This window comes from Microplitis mediator, chromosome 7, assembly GCF_029852145.1.
Source record: "Microplitis mediator isolate UGA2020A chromosome 7, iyMicMedi2.1, whole genome shotgun sequence".
In the NCBI taxonomy this organism is placed as follows: domain Eukaryota; kingdom Metazoa; phylum Arthropoda; class Insecta; order Hymenoptera; family Braconidae; genus Microplitis; species Microplitis mediator.
The window spans coordinates 7116046-7133325 of record NC_079975.1 but is presented as its reverse complement, the minus strand read 5'-3'; the positions used below and the strand labels follow the sequence as shown (position 1 = coordinate 7133325).

Here is a 17280-nt window from a genome sequence, read left to right as displayed (position 1 = left end):
TTTTGCAATCGCGACACCTGTCGCAAGACCGAAGTCAGTCTCCAGTTCTTTTGACGTTCCGTCACAATAAACATGACTTACAATTACAAATAAACGTCATATAAAATGAATATGGTTAATTTTAAACTAACTAGTATTTATAATACTAATTGCAATTGTTAATTAAAGCACTAGGGCTGTGTGTCAGTAAATATTTGAATTAATTTACTAAAATGTAGTCATCTTCCGGTACTGTCATCTGATAGTGTGATATCGATGATTAAACGACGTAATAAAAAAAAATATATATGAAATGTATTAAGTATATATATGTATATTTATTGTTTAGCTGATGGGTGAAGTGTAATAGTAGTAATAAAAATAATTAAAGGTGTAAATAAAGTTTTGATAGTAAAAAATAATCAGTGTAATTAAATGTGGGTGTGATGGCGAATTCTCCGACGAGTATTGAAAATCAAATAGACAGTTTTCTTGAACAATTCAAGAGAAGCGCCTCCAGGGCAATGGAAGATAACGCCAGAGGGAGTTATAACGCGAGCAGCAGCATCAGTCGCAGCAGAAGTGGTAACCTCGACCTCGAGGTCTTTGAGGCCGGTAAGTTTACTTTTACGCGGTTCGATGATTTTTTATAATACTCACATTTGTAATTCATTATTTAATTATACTTGCATATGTACTTTTTTTTTATTTAATGTTGCGGTAAACTAGAACTGACGTAGGGAGAATTTAATAAATTTGTGTGGGAGAGTTGATGAGTGTAGATTGTTTTTTTTTTTTTTTTATTTGAATTTAAATGTTTTTTAGAACACCGCCAAGTACTAGAGGTTTTTTATTATACGGAACAACGCCTTTGACGCATTTTCGGCTGGGAGGGATACGTAAACTTTGCGGTCCAATAATGCGCAAGTTTCTTTTGACAAATGTAACTACTCGTGTATAAAAAATTACGAATATCGACGAAATGTTTTTTTATTTTTGTTCAACAAATACTTGATAGTAATTTTGAATTTTTGAAATACTGACGAATTTTTACTATGAAATTTCAAATTTCAAATTTTTTGAAGTAAAATTTTATCAATTAATTTTTCAATGAAAATTAAATTTTTTTAACTCTTTTCTGATATTAAATCTTTGCAAATAAAAATTTGAAAATTTAAGCGGCAAATTAAAATTTTCTCGATATATTAAATTATTAATTTACTTGGATACTAAATTAATTTTATTACTATTTATTAGATCATAAAATTCTAAGATATTTACTTAAAATTTTGAATTTTTGATTTTGAATATCAAATTTTTTCAAAATAAAATTTGAACAATTTAAGCGGCAAATTTAAAAATTAAATTTTCTCGACATATTAAAATATTTATTTACTTGGATACTAAATTAATTAAATTACAATTAAATCATAAAATTTTTGCATAAAAACTACTCATCTAATACCCAGTAATTTTTTTTAAATTAACAAAAAACAATATCGTCATTGTAACAAAAAAACCCGCTGTCAATTAATAAACCAGGAAATTTATATCCTACTGGAATTAGCCGACGTCTAATAATTTTTTGATTTTTTTAAAAACGATTTGAAAAAATTGCACCTATAGTTTTTTAAATTTTCTACACGTGCGTATTTTTACTTTTTCTTTTTTTTTAACTAAATCATTGAAAAAAAAACTCAAAAATTTTCAATCGCTAACTTCTCATAAATTTATCTATTAAAAGAGAAAAAAAAATATAAATTACAATAAAAATTTCTCATTCGATTTTACCCGCCACAAACTCATGAATTTAAAAAAAATTTGAATTTATCCGACTTAGATCTCAATCTAAGTAACAATCAACTTGTCTATAAAAACTAAATAAAATTCGGTCTAATCGAGATACTTTTAATCGAGAACGTATAATTATAACGCTTGGAAGAGCACATCTGTAATTTGAATATTCATGACATGACGTATATAGAGCACAAAAAGATGTACATATGTTCAATTGACCATTACACTCATACAATAAACATGAATATTTAAAACCATATCGGCATCTAGTATCTTAAACTACATATGTACTTATCAGTTTAAATACTACTATTTAAAGTAAATAAACAAACAAACAAACGACCAATACGCGATAACAATCACATACATGTCGCTAAATGTTATAATTTATAATAGGCTTTTTTTTTTTTCTATTTCAAGGAGTTCCCGCAAAACGTGCGGCTAAGTCACGTGCAATTTCACTCCCACGCATTTAATATCCAAGCGACACGATTGGTTGTTAACATTTGCACTTGCCCCCTACTCTAGTACTTGCAATCCCCTCAAACTTGGAATATATCAGATCTCTCTACATATACATATATATATATATACATTTTCTATCTCTCTTATATTAATATCTTACCATCACAGAGCACGTTTGAGTATTCAAGTGCTCCAATGTTTGATATAAAAGTAGTCAAAGTGAAGTTGTAACTACTGTATGTACTCTTTATCGTATTGTCATAATATATAAGTACACACTTACTTATAGAACTGTATACTTTTATATATATTTATACCTATTTGAGTTCATAGACATGGTTCGATTTTATCAAAGTGCGCAAGGGTGAAATGCCGGTGGATCGTAAAACAATCGATCGAAAATTTTAGACATTTGCTAAAAAAAAAAAACAACAAATATATAAACTTATAAATATTTATATATTTTCTATAAATAATAGTGGGTGAAAATAAGTGAGTAAAATGTTGAATTCAAATTCTGCCAATACTTTGAGATATAAACATCATACATGTAATTGCCCGTGTCATCATCATTGTACGACTAAATGTCCAGGTTTGAAAATATTTAATTTTAATTATAAATTATAATTTATGATTAATTATTAGTAATTTGTTATTATTTAGATTAATTACTATCGTTGTTTTTAATTTACATTTTTAAAAAAAATATTTTTATCTTCGATAGATAAATTATTTATAAACTAGTATATATTTAAAATACTATCGATTTTGTCGTTCATTGTCCTGTTTTATGCAGAGGTCAGTTTTAATTATTAATGAGTTAGAAGTTATTAAAAATAATTATTTTATTATGTAATTTTTTTGCGATAAAAATTATCGGACGACGATTAGTTGCAAGTTTCAATAGTAAGTATGTTTATATTTATACTTATATTTTTAGTTTGTAAAGTTATAAGTATAAAAAAATTTTTTTGCGGTTTTCTAAACATGTTTACTTCTGCACATGTGGTCTTCAAAGTCCCTGCGTCAATGCGCAACTCCCGCGATTCATTTTGTCCAGGATCGTATCTTTTAACTTTTAAATAAATCAATACTCCAAAAAATTTTTAAATTATTTACATTCAAAAATAAAAAATCAATAAATTATAAATTTATTACTTGACATATTTTTAAAATTATTTTTAAATTCAAATTTTATTTGAAATTTGAAATTTAATTTGAAATTTGAAATTTAATTTGAAATTTCAAATTTAAGTTTTGACTTAAAAATTATTTTAAATGAAATTTTTTAAAATTAGCGGGAAATTTGATTTTTAAAAATAATCTGCGAGTTTTAAAAGTAAATTTTGTGATAATTGATGGACAAAAATATTAAAATAAATAGGAAATTGATACAGTCCTGAAAATTACCCCCACTACAAAGCAACGGCAATAAACGATCGCCATATCGTGTCTCGTGTTTCGTTATTTCTTTATGTATTTTAAATAAAACAACATTCTTATATTACATAATAAAAATATAAAATAGTGCTTGATGATTTAAGTATATGTAAAAAAAATTAAAAACATTATTAATATTACGTGGGATATTTAAAATCGGTAAGTAAAGATCCAATAATCAGTAGACTATTAAGACGAAAATTGTTGGGCGACATAACGTGCCAGCGACTTTCGACCTTTTGTTTATAAATTCTTTAAATTTTGTACTTTTATATACTTTGTAAATATATTTAAATGTATGTGTATTTATTTAAAAATTTTAAATATTTTCAGATAAACTGGAGTGTGTTTTTTAATTTTATAAATAAAAGTAATACATAATAATGGAACTTGAAGAGGTGGATAAATCTCGTGTGAAAATAAACACTAGTGGGATTGAAAAATGTGGAGTCGATGGTAATGACCATCAGGAGAATACGGTAATTTAAATATTTTAATTGATTAAGTAGATTATTTAATTTGAGTTCAATTAAATTGACTTTAATTTCGGTAAAATTTAATTATTAATTTATTATTTTATTTAATTATCGATAAATTAAATTTCCATTACAAATTATAAATTTAAATTTTTATTTTATTTTTTAAATTTTATTTTACGAGTGTGAATGCAGCAGACAGATAAATTTTAAATTCTAAATAAATAGAGTAAATAATTTAAAAAATGCAATTATTAATTTTTAAATTTTTTAAATGCGCATTTTTCAAAAATTTTATTTTATTAATTATTTACTCTGTTTATTTATAATTTAAAATTTGTCTGATGTCTGCTACATTCACACTCATTTAATTTTACATAAAAAATTCCTGCAAAATTTCTATTTATACGAATTCTTTATTATTAAATTAATCAATAAGTTTAATTAATTAACTACAACAAAACTCATGTTGAAGTTTCTGACCCCTAACGTAGCAATTAATCTCTGCTTTACTAAAATAAAATAAACTTTTAATTACACAAATTAGAATAATTAAACTTGTTTAAATTTACATATTTTATTTATCGAAATTTTTCTATACTAATAAATATCAGGAAAAAAATTTTCAAACTTTTTTATTTAAAAGAAAAATGAATGAGAATAAAGAAACTAATGATTCATCTGAAACAAAATATTTTAGACGTGAACTTGAACTTCTCATATGTTGAATGATTAATTTACGTAACTTTCTGATTATAGTTTAATTTATTTACTGAGTTTATAACTGATTATATATATGACCAATAATAAATTTAAATGCTACTAAAATTTGTTTCCATGTATGTATGGACAATTTTACATTTCTAGCTGTAAATAAAAATTTCAACCTTTTGTCCTCGTTCTTGAACAGTTTTGATAAGAGTCAAAAAACGCTCGTTAGTTCTAAAGTTTTTTTTATCGTTCGTCTAACCAACGAAATTTTCAAATCGAATTTTTTTTGCTCAAAAAATTCCCGAAAACGTAGCCCAGAAATACTCAGTTTAATTTTTCTTTTTCTTTTACTTTTGAATTTTTTTTGGTCTCAAAAATTATGAGCTCAAAGTTCGAATTATTTCAAATTTCGAAGTTCACTATTATGAATTTTTTTACACGGATAAGGATAAAATATTGTCATAAATTTATTTTAAAATTTTATTGGCTGAGAAAAAATTTTTAAAAAAATTTTCCAGTATAGAAAATCTTTTTAAATAGAAAATTTAGTGATAGAAATTTTGAGTAGAAACTCAATACTGCCTGAGTAGTTAATTTTATTTAATATGTTAAGGTAAAAGCCCCTATACCCGTTCACTTTTCATTGGAGTGAGATTAAATCACTCAATATAAATTAATAAATAAAATGAAAAACCAGATTTTTTTTTATAGTTATTTTTTGAAGTTTCGAGTATTAGAATAAAATTTAAGCTTGAAGAATAATCTTGATAATTTATTATTATTAATTTTTTAAATAAGGTCCTTGAGTGTACCCATAGTCGCTCACTAAAAGTTGTGATTTACCATTACTCGACCAACACATGGCCCTATAGTCGCTCAAAGACAATATCAATTAAACTATGATAAGTTTATTGATTTGGACAAATAATTTATAAATTATACTACTTTATTCTTTCATAATATAAAATTTCATGAATTTTAAAAATGTATTTAATAAGATATAGTTATAACAGTTCTTAAAAAATTTGACGTAGCCTAAATTTAATCTAACGAATGAACGTTAAAGTAAAAAATGCCCGGCTGAGCGCGATTTTGAAAATAGTCATTTAATTTAAATTTATAATCTATTATAAAATAATTTGATACATGATATTTTAATATATTTAGATTCACAAATAATTATTTATCAATAATAATATTTTTAGTTGAAGTTTTCTTTATAAAAATTATAAAAAAACGCCTTAAACAGTTAAAGTGAGCGACTAATAGTGAGCGGGTATAGGAACATTTACCTTATATATAATTTAAATAAAAATATCATAAAAAATATTGATATTTTTAAAAGTTAAAAAAAATCTAGATCATAAAATTAGTCATTAGTTTTTCTACGTAATTTTTTCAAAATTTATACACAGAAAAATTTATGATTAATTACAGACAGCAGCAAGTGATGAAGAGCCAACAGAATTATCCGAAGAAATAAAGGCCCCAGTATTAAAAGCAAAAAAGTCAAAGATAATAAAAGAGTCTAAATACGAATCAACAAAACTTGAAGATAACGTCGCCCAAGTATTGCAACGTTTCAAACGCGGCTGCGAGTGTCAAGACGACCAGTGTTTCAAAGGATTGAATCCCGAGGCAGTGTATCGTCACCGTCTAAATATCGCTGAGTTAACAAAAGCCGAGCACGATATGTATTTGATGGGCGTAACAATGGCATGTTTGGCAAATCCAAATCAAACCGCCCGTCACACCGAACGTCGACGATTACGTGCTCAGTACGTTTATCAAGGACGTCGTGTCTGTCTGGACGCATTTTTGTACCTCGAGAACTGTACCCACTACCAGATAAAACGCATACGGAAACATTTAGTAACCCATGGTGTGACGCCTCGTGTTCATGGTAATCATGGTAAAATTCCCCATAATACATTTTCACTGGATATTTATCAAATAGCAACTGAATTTTTGAAGTCATTTATAAAAGAACAAGAAATAAATCATAAGACAATAAAAACATCAATCAAAAATTCGACGGGTGTTTCGATACATTTGCCAGCTGAGATAACTCGAAAAACAGTTCACGATTTATATAAAGACTACTGCAGAAAATTATCGCCGACGATAAAAGTAATGGGTTACTCGACATTCCGACGTTTCATGAAAGTACAATTTCCTCATATTAAGTTTGCAAAACTTGAATTTGTCGTAAGACCACAGCAAATAAATCAAAATCAGTCATCAATTATCAGTAATAATGTCATCATAAATGATAATAACAAACAAATGGAATTGGAAAGAGAGACCGAAACCGGCGAAACGGAAGCAGAACAAACAGAGTCGTTACATTTTATAACAGAAACAGCTGATATGATACCAATTGTTATTGCCTCTGGTGATATCCAACATGATAATGATAATAATTCATATTTTATTACGCCAACAAATAAATTACATGGGGAATTGAGCTATCAGTTAACTACTACTGGTTTATTAGTCAACAGATCTGGACTTCCAATAACGGTTGCTAATATTAATTCGTCGTAAAACATATTTATATATATATATTTTTTTTTTATTCGGAAAATTAACTCTGGTCATTTTATAATTATTTAGAATTATTTCAATCATATATATGATATGTAACCTACGAAAAGTCAGATTATATTTTTATTCGAATAAAATTTATAATAAATAAATAATTATTTATAAATCGAGCTACTAAATTGTCATATAAAGTTTTAAATATATTATTAAAGTTTTTTTTTGTTTTTAAATATAAATATGACTAATATTTTGTAATATGTAATTAAGTACTTGAGTTAAATATATGTGTATATAAATTAGCTATTAACTCTAGAGTATTTATTATTATTATTATTATTTATGTTATTGAATTTATAATATGATCAGTTTTATTTTATTTGTTATTGAAGGAATTACGGGTTTACTGATCTGATAATTGCCAGATTTTATTTAATTCAGAACTTAAGAGTGATTGCATGTGGATATCAATTCGATATTTCTCACTGTAAAATTTATCATAAAGTAAAAGACCTACTGCCCGATCGCTGCATGTATTTGTATATCTGTATATAGTAAAATTTAGTGGATATAGATATACAAGTACATGAGTGATCGGGTAATGGGACTTTAACTTTATAATAAATTTAAAAAATATATATAACTATACAAGTCTATATAAATAGAACAGAACTCTATTAAAATATGACAGCAAACTTGGAATATTTGTTATAACATCATAAATGATAATTTTCTGTCACTTATTTTCATCATCTTTTGAAGGGTCTAAAGTAGAATATATTGGCATCAACTTTACTAATGAGCCCAGCGAGTTTATATTTGGGGCGAAACTGTTTCTTTTATTTTAACATCTTTTAGTCTACGAGTTTTTCCTATTACTGAATGGTATTACTGTGAGAAACGTGAATTGATATCTATGTGTAATCACTCATATAAAGCCCTATCAAAAAAATTCATGTGGGATTGCATGGGAACCCATAGGAATCCGTATAGAAAAGTATTGACTTATGTAAGAATCCATAGGAATTGATATAGGAGTGCATGGATTTATATATATAAGAACTCATGTAGGAAACCATGAGAACCCTTAGGAATCCATATAGGAAAACAACGGACTTATATAAGAATCCATAGGAATTAATATAGGAGTGTATGGATTTATATAAGAATCCATGTAGAAAACCATGGGTATCTGAATCCCCATATGGAAAATCCACAGGAAATTGTCAGTACCTGGATTACCCTGTAGGAACTTGATACTTTTTATAAAATTTATATCAATATCGTGACGCTTTTTGTTAATTTTTCTAATTCCTAATCCATACAAAATTCCCATATGGACTTTGACATGGTGCAGATTTCCATGAGAAGTCGAGGTAAAAGTCTACATGGGATTCCATACTAAATTCCCATATGGATTTGGCATGGTGTCGATTTCCATAGGAACCCATGTGAGAATCTGTATCAGGATCTATGCTGGATCCTATCCTATAGGAATCCATCCGAAAACGCCATGTAGGAACACACAGGAATTTAGGCTGGATTCCCATATGAACTTCGACATGGTGCAGATTTTCAAGGGAAATCGAGGTAGAAATCCACATAGGAATCCATACTAGATTCCCATATGGATTTGGCATGGTGTGGATTTCCATAGGAACCCATGTGAGAATCTATATCGGGATCTATGCTGGATTCCTATAAAAATCATATGGAAATCCATCCAAAACGAAATGTGGGAACACACAGGAATCTAGGCTAAATTCCCACATGGATTTTTTCAATAGGGAGTTCTCATTCTAATAAAACCTGTCAAGCAGATCAGTAAAGCTGTAATTCCTTGAATAACAAATTATTATTATTATTAGTATCAATTAAACCAAGTAAATTATTCATTGAATAATAAGGAATTTCAGTACTCATAGCTACAGTCCGTAGTGTTTTAATGTCCATAATAATGTGTAGGGTCAGACACCTCATACATTCATAAAATAAATATATATTCTCATATTTCTTTAATGTAACTTCCAGACAGACTTTAATTCGTTTAATTAAAGACTGAGTTTATCATTTTTTTTTCTTTACAACATCAATATTTAAATGCCAACAATTTTCTAAATTATCAGTTACCTCAATTAAAATAAAAAATTTTACAACAGAAGTAAATGAAAAATTCTTTTAATCGAGCACGTGTTAGATTGATTTTTTTTTTTAGAATAAAGCTGTCAGTTGATCATACTCCAGGTTAAATATATCAATCAATCAATTGAATTGGATTGTATTATATTTATATTTATATAAGAGCCAAGTTATACAGTTATATCAGTGATATTGTGGATAAAGTTGGAAACTATTTTAGATGGGGAAAAGAGGAATCAAGAGAAGGTCATTCGAGTGCATCCTCACGGGGCCAGAGGCCTTTTACTACCAGTTCACTGCGGGAGAGTTCACGTTATAACTACACGTGTAAAATTAAACGAGAACGATAGTAGTCTCTGATGATGTTGATTTATATTTAAACGTTTCCAAATACTGTGCAGTAAACGCCGTTTTTTTTTTTTTTTTTGAAATTATTTTGAATTAAGTTATGGTTTACTTTTATGCTTTTCTCTTATCATAGTGTTATTGTTGTTAATATATGTTATATGTTATATATTATATATCATATATATGTGTATGTATAATAGAACTGATATTATCAAATGTCACATAGTATAAAATATATATGTTTACACGAAATACAATAGGAAGAATATTGTATTTAGTTTGAATACAAGAGACCTATTTTCTATATAAAGGTAAATTATATATATAAATATTTATATTTATTGTTGTTATGATAATTGTTTGTAAACTTTTACATTTTTTTATTGTGTATTGTATATATTTTTTTTTTGCAAGTGTAATTTAACTTGACGTAAAAAATTTGTCTTATAAAACAGTCGATTTAAAAAAAAAATTTTAATAAATTAAAAAATTTATGGTGTTTTTATACAGACGAAAATTATGTGGTCAATTAAATTCATTTTATAACGTGGGAAAAAATAATAATATAAAAAAAAAACTGTAAATAAATGATTCAGCTTTTTTATTTTAATTTAATAATTTAATATACTGGCGTATAATTTTTTTGTGATTTTGTTTTTTTCTAAAATATCAACGTTGTTTTAATTGACACAAAAAATCAGTATTTAATTTGAAAATATTAAATTTATTTGATAATAAAAAAAAATAAATAAATAAATGATCATTTCTACGCGCAAAATCAAAATATATATACAATTATTTATGAAACATTAGGATTTTATGATGTAAAAATAGTTGGTCATGATAAAGTACAAATTCACGTTAAATTCTTTCCTTTGATACAAAATTTAATCATAAATTTAATTGACTTTATCATTGAGAAGTGAACGCGGATTAAATACGGAGTGAATTCGGAGCGGAGGATTTTGTATTCATTTAATTCTCGGAGTGAAATAAAATTCATAATTTTTTTTGTTCCCATACGAAAATTACATTGAATATAACAGGAAAAAATTGGGTCCGAAATTAGGCCCCTCAACTCAATTACAAAACGCACGCTCGCTTAAATAAAATTTCCCATTTAAATACACAGTTGAAAATTTTGTGTATGAAAATTTGATGGTTAAATATTTTGTGTCAATTATTTCACACCATCAAGAGTAAATTTAACTAAAGTTGAATGTGTTATCTGATCTCAATAAGTTTTAAACCTGTATTATTGTTTGACACAAGTATAATGTGTTAAATTAACACAAAAAACTAAGTGGCCCGTTTGGGACTTATGATTTTTTTTTTTAATTTTTTAACTGTGTAACATGGGAAAATTTTTTTTTTAACTTTAAAATTGTATAACTCGTTAACGGATCAATAAACTAAACGATCGTAAGATATTTTAGTAAAGAATCGAACGGTCTACAAAAAAGGCCTCATAATTTTTTGATAAATCTAACCGTTACAAAGTATATCTTTTATATAAAAAATATGTGTAATATATAGGGTCTAAATTTTTGCTTCAATTTAAAATCAACCAATAATAAATAATAGTGTAAAATTTTTGATATTACGGAAAAAATATTGGTCGTATAAAAAAATTTTTCGAGTAAAAGTTGTAGGAAATTTAATTTTATAAAAAAAATGTCTCTTATAATTTTTTCTTAGGGCTAAAAAGAAAGCCGTAATTTAAAATTTAAAATTTTCTTAATTATCCAAAATTTTAATTAATCATTATGAATCTTAATTTTGGAATTACGGTGAAAATATTGGTTGTATAAAAAAATCTGATGAGACATTTTTTTTAGAAAATTAAATTTCCTACAACTTTTGTCTGAAAATTTTTCTGATAAGACCAATATTTTCGCCGTTATATCAAGCATTTGAACCATTCATTTCAAAATGACATATTTTTTTTTTGGGCAAACATATATTTACATATATTCTGTATACATGTGATATATATGCCTACAGATATGTTAACATACGCAAAACTTATCGAACATATTTATTTTTTGCGCTTACATGCAATAAATGTGTCATCTAATTTTCACATATATATTTTTCTATATACGCAGGTCACTCCAAAGGGGAGCTTATTTTAATACTACAATTCTGGATCAGAGTGAATGGGAATAAAACTAAAATCCACATCACTCTGAAATTACTCCGCTGAAAAAAACTCCCTATTTACTTCATATGTGAACCGATTTTTTTTCAAATCCCAGAACTTCAAATGACGGAGTAAATTCAGAGACCTCGATTTTTTACAGCGTGTGGCTGAGATAAAAATTTCTTATTGTCTTAATAGTATAGATTTATTACATAGACGGGTAATTAAATAAAAACGAACTTAATTTTGTTACAGAGGATGTGGAAAGTATGACCGGAGAGATCGAAAACGGAGACCTAGCAGTCCGCGACGTAGCAGATCTTCTTCAGCATCAGTATGCCATTATTACGGGTAAGTGAATCAGTATAATAAATATGTTTAATGAAGCCGAGTAAATTTAATGACTTTAACGACGACGTTCGATCATGTAGAAGGTAAATGCATCCCAGTGTCGCCGCTGCAATGTAATGTCAACCGTGTTCGGAATTTTTTAATAAAAATCCGTTAAAACCGGTTTCTCCCGCCGAAAATATATAATGCACATAATCCCGATATTCTTGGATAAAAATTGAGAATTTAATTCCAGTGTCGATCGATATTTCAATAACTATACAATATTTTTTTTATTATTATTGCAGTACTGTATTAATTTATAGATTTATAAAAAACGCATCTAATTAGTGCGGGCATTGATTTTTTTTTTAAATTCATACTTTTGAAAAATGAAAAAAAATTTAATTGCTGTTTAAATTGACACTAAATACGGCTATTAACAGACGTTAATTTAATGCAGATGTGTAGTTAAATTATTTTATTGTTTTTATTATCAAGGAGGTAAAACAAGAGAAGGATGTCCAATAATAACATTTCCTGACAATGGAAACTTTCACAATCTTAGTGATTTAGACTATCAGCGTTTAATGCTCTATCTCACTTCAGTTCCCACGTAAGACCTTTTTCTCTTTTATTAACGATAGATATTTTTTAAATTAATTATTAATTGATCAATTACTGTAATAATTATTAATAAACTGACTATAGATTACAGGAAGCTGACTTGGGATTTCATTTGATAATCGATCGTCGAACAGACAAGTGGAACTCTGTTAAAACTGTCCTAATTAAAATATCTGTGAGCTGATAAATAAATTTTTTTTTATTTGCATCCATTATAATTAATAAATTATATATATCAGGAATTTGGACGATACATTGAAAACACTAGTTATTTAGCGGTTTCGATTCTTTTATTGAATCTTCGTTCAACATTAGACTGATTAAAAAAAATCGAGTTTTTTTTCTCGAAACCTCCTGTTAAATAGTTGCAGGGAAGTGAAATAAGATGTTAGTTAAAAGATGAGCTCTTAATATTAATATTCATGACAGTAAAGTTAGCAGACATTAGAAATTTAAATAAATTTTTTAAACAGATAAATAATAAAAAAAAATATTTCTAAAAAAATGCACATGTAGAAAATTTAATAAACTATATGTGCAATTTTCCAAAATATTTTTTTTAATACGAAATTTACTATAAATTTGACTTCAAGCTCCAATAACTTTTAAACAGTTGAATTTATCAAAAAATGACAAGAGACTTTTTTTGTAGACCGCTTAATTCCCTACGAAATTATATCCTGAGCTTATCTCTACAATAAGCCATTACGGAGGTGTAAAATTCCAAACTTAAAATTTTTTTTTCCCATGTTATTTAAATGGGAAATAGAAAATCGCAATGGACGACCTCTGAATATTAATGATAATAAAGTTAGCAGACATTTAACAATATTTGGATTTTTTTTAACAAAAAAATAAATGTTAAAAAAAAAATTTTGAAAAATTGCACGTATAGTTTATGAAATTTTCTACACGTGCATTTTTTTTTATTGTTTATCTGTTAAAAAAATTTATTTAAATTTCAAATGTCTGCTAACTTTACTGTCATATTTCGATGACAATAAAGTTGGCAGACATTTAACAATATCTGGATTTTTTTTAACAAAAAAATAAATATTTTCAAAAATTGCACATAAATTTCGAGATCTTTTTACTTTTCCAGCGAAACTATCAGACTTATCACAAAATGTCATAGAATCTTTTTTGTAGATAATTTTATTCCTCACAAATTATCTCTAATAAAGTTTTTTAAAATTCGGCATCGCTTCCTAGTTATTTACATTTTAATGTCAAGCTCTTGAAATCGATCAGAACACTATTTCTTTTAAGAGCTTGACATTTAAATGGAAATAACTAAAAACAAGTACATTACTAATTTACCTCAATTTGTAGTGTACAAATATATAACAACTTATATTACCCTCATTCCTGCTATATATCATTTATAAATAATTTATTTATTAAATAATTCAAATAAAATATTTATTTATTATTTTATTTTTATAGGCATTTTTTCCTGGATTAGTTCATGTTGCCTATGTGTTGCGGCCAGTCGGTTTTCTTCAAAAAGCCATTTCTGAAGTATCAAATAAATTATTTCGTGAAGATTTTAAATTTCGCGTTATTGTACTGGCCAATGTGACTGAGCTGTATGATTTTATTGACAAAGATCAGTTGACGGAACAACTTGGTGGTGATTTACCGTACTGTCATACAACTTGGATTCAAAATAGAATAGTAGGTTTTTTAAAATGTCATTTACTAACAACTTATTTATATATTTATTACCTATTTTCAAATTTACATTCGAACGTCGCAGTGAAAAAATCAAAATTGTGACTAAACTACTACAGATACAACAAAATTTTATATAAGCAATTTTATAGATGATTAAATTTTCTACAAAAAGTGTCTCATTATATTTTTACGTATATCTAATTATTTAAATATAATTTAAACTCAAAGTAAAAAAGTTAATTTTAAAATTAATTGATCTTCTGTTTATTTTATCTGTAACTTTATAACTATCAGAGTTACGTTAATAAACATGAAGACCTTTTTTGTAGAAAATTAAATTTCTTACAATTTTTGTTTGAAAAATTTTTTTCTAAGGTCTATAGTTTTGCTGCAAATTTTATTTCAAAATAAACTCACTTTTTCTAATTTCGTTTTTTTTTTTAAAATACATTTATAAAAATGATATATATTTTTTTTTTTTACTGTTGATAGAGTTTAGAAAAATTTTCATCCATGACTCAAGACGTATCACTTGCCTTAGACTCATTTACACGTCGCCTAGCGGAAATTGAATTTCCCAATAACACGATAGCAACAACCCGGCTATTGAATCAGCAGCAAGCTGAGTACAATGAACTTAAAGAGGAAATTTTGAGCGCAGCACGACATGGCGAAGCACTTTTAGATAGTGTAAGACAATTGACCGGTAAAAGTACTGCCGATCGATTAGGAAATGTCGCTGCTGTTGAAAGGTAATAAGTACACTCACAATTTATTAGTTATTCATTTTTTAAATAATTATTATTATAACTTACAGATTGTTAGTGCAATTAGAAGAAACAGAACGTACATTTGATCTTTTTTGGTCACACCACAGTTCTCGTTTACGACATTGTCTAGCTCTAAGGCAATTCGAACAAGATTTTCGTGAACTACAGGCATCATTAGATCAACATCTAAAAACCGTTGACGATATGACTGAAGTTGGAGAAACTCAAGTAAGGGTGGACCAACTTATACGCGATACATCAACTTTCCAACGAATATGCCGGGTATGTTTATTTGCAATAAATAATTATATTTAATATACACTTTTCTTACATAAAATATTTAAATAAAATTCTTAATAAATAATTAAAATAAAATTATAAATGTATAACTTATTTTTAAAATGCACAATAATTTGGTATTTGTGTCGAATCGCGGTCATCTGTATAATTAATAAGCAAAAATTTTATTTTTTATATATTGCTTTGAACCAGCATTAGAGGAAATTTTTGGTGGAAAAATGGTCCCTGAGAACTTTTTACGCGGTCTGCTCGGTGTGAACTGATGGTGTGAAATTTTCTTGGTGTGAAATATAAAGTGGTGTTTTTTTTATGTGATATAAGGTTTAAAGTCCGCGAAACACCGAATAGTGTGAAAGAAAAAACTCATATGGTGTTAAAGTACACAGCTTGATATGTCACACTAATAAACTTTCACACCGTCAATTTACACTAAGCAAGTGGTGTAAAGTTCTCGAGGACTATTTTTACATCAATTATTTTTACAGTGCACCGAATGGTGTGAAAGAAAACACTCATATGGTGTTAAAGTACACAGATTAAATTTCACACCAAGCAGACGGTGTAAAGTTCTCGGGGACTATTTTTACACCAAAAATTTTTACAGTGCACCGAACGGTGTGAAAGAAAACACTAATATAGTGTTGAAATACACAGCTTAATATTTTATACCAATAAAATTTCACACCGTCAATTCACATCAAGCAGAGGGTATAAAGTCCTCGGGCACCATTTACACACCAAAAATTTTTTACAGTGCACCGAACGGTGTGAAAGAAAACACTCATATGGTGTTAAAGTACACAGTTTGAATTCCACACCAATGAAATTTCACACTGTCAATTTACTATAAGCCGGTGTTGTAAAGTTCTCGAGGACTATTTTTACACCACAAATTTTTAACAGTGCACTGAATGGTGTGAAAGAAAACACTGATACGGTATTAAAAATACACAGCTTGATATTTCACACCGTCAATTTACACCAAGCAGATCCTGTGAAATCCTTGGAGAAAATTTTCACACCTAAATTTTGTACAGTGTATAATCTGTAGTTTTAACACCAAATCATTCACACTACACCGCGGACTCAAAATTTTTTACAGGTCTTATGTAAGCATCAATAATCTACAAGTTTATACATACACTAAAAAATTTGGAGTCCACCGTGTGGTATGAATGATATGGTGTGAAAATTTTCTACACCACCAGTGTGAAAGTTACACACAGAACACTGTTAAATTTTTGACCGTGTTAACCAGAACGATCACACCGCCAATGGTGTAAATGTTAAATACTTGCATTGAAAATACACCTCTTGATGATTAACTCCAAAAATTTCACACCGTCAATTCACACAGACACCGAGTAAAGTCCTCGTGGACCATTTTCACACCAAAAATTTTTTACAGTGCAAAGAGGTGACCGTGAAAGTAAACAAATACCTATAATTATAAATATAAAAAAATAAACACCCATGCACACAAGCACAAATGGTATTTTGCATCGCTTTCCACTTTTTATTTTTGTCGATAGTC

The 17280-nt window shown here is 27.3% G+C and overlaps 2 protein-coding genes across 4 annotated transcripts in view; both read left to right on the top strand.

Moving 5' to 3' along the window:
- The first annotated feature begins 67 nt into the window (after positions 1-67).
- The window catches only part of LOC130672370 (guanine nucleotide exchange factor DBS-like), a 28153-nt gene continuing 10940 nt past the window's right edge, over positions 68-17280 (top strand). Inside the window, exons 1-7 of one of the 3 annotated variants that reach the window (XM_057476916.1) lie at positions 68-594; positions 12298-12393; positions 12874-12988; positions 13084-13174; positions 14446-14676; positions 15169-15428; positions 15494-15728. In XM_057476916.1, coding sequence (XP_057332899.1) covers positions 426-594; positions 12298-12393; positions 12874-12988; positions 13084-13174; positions 14446-14676; positions 15169-15428; positions 15494-15728 — 1197 coding nt within the window. In that variant the 5' untranslated portion in view covers positions 68-425. Of the gene's footprint in view, positions 595-2407; positions 2834-10025; positions 10211-12297; positions 12394-12873; positions 12989-13083; positions 13175-14445; positions 14677-15168; positions 15429-15493; positions 15729-17280 lie in introns of those variants that run through there. The other 2 variants (XM_057476917.1, XM_057476919.1) reach the window with 2 other exon arrangements.
- Positions 3649-7616, top strand: LOC130672374 (uncharacterized). The gene is made up of 3 exons (XM_057476923.1): positions 3649-3840; positions 4015-4160; positions 6306-7616. Exons 2-3 carry the CDS (start codon positions 4065-4067, stop codon positions 7413-7415), a joined length of 1206 nt encoding a protein of 401 aa, XP_057332906.1. The 5' UTR covers positions 3649-3840; positions 4015-4064; the 3' UTR covers positions 7416-7616.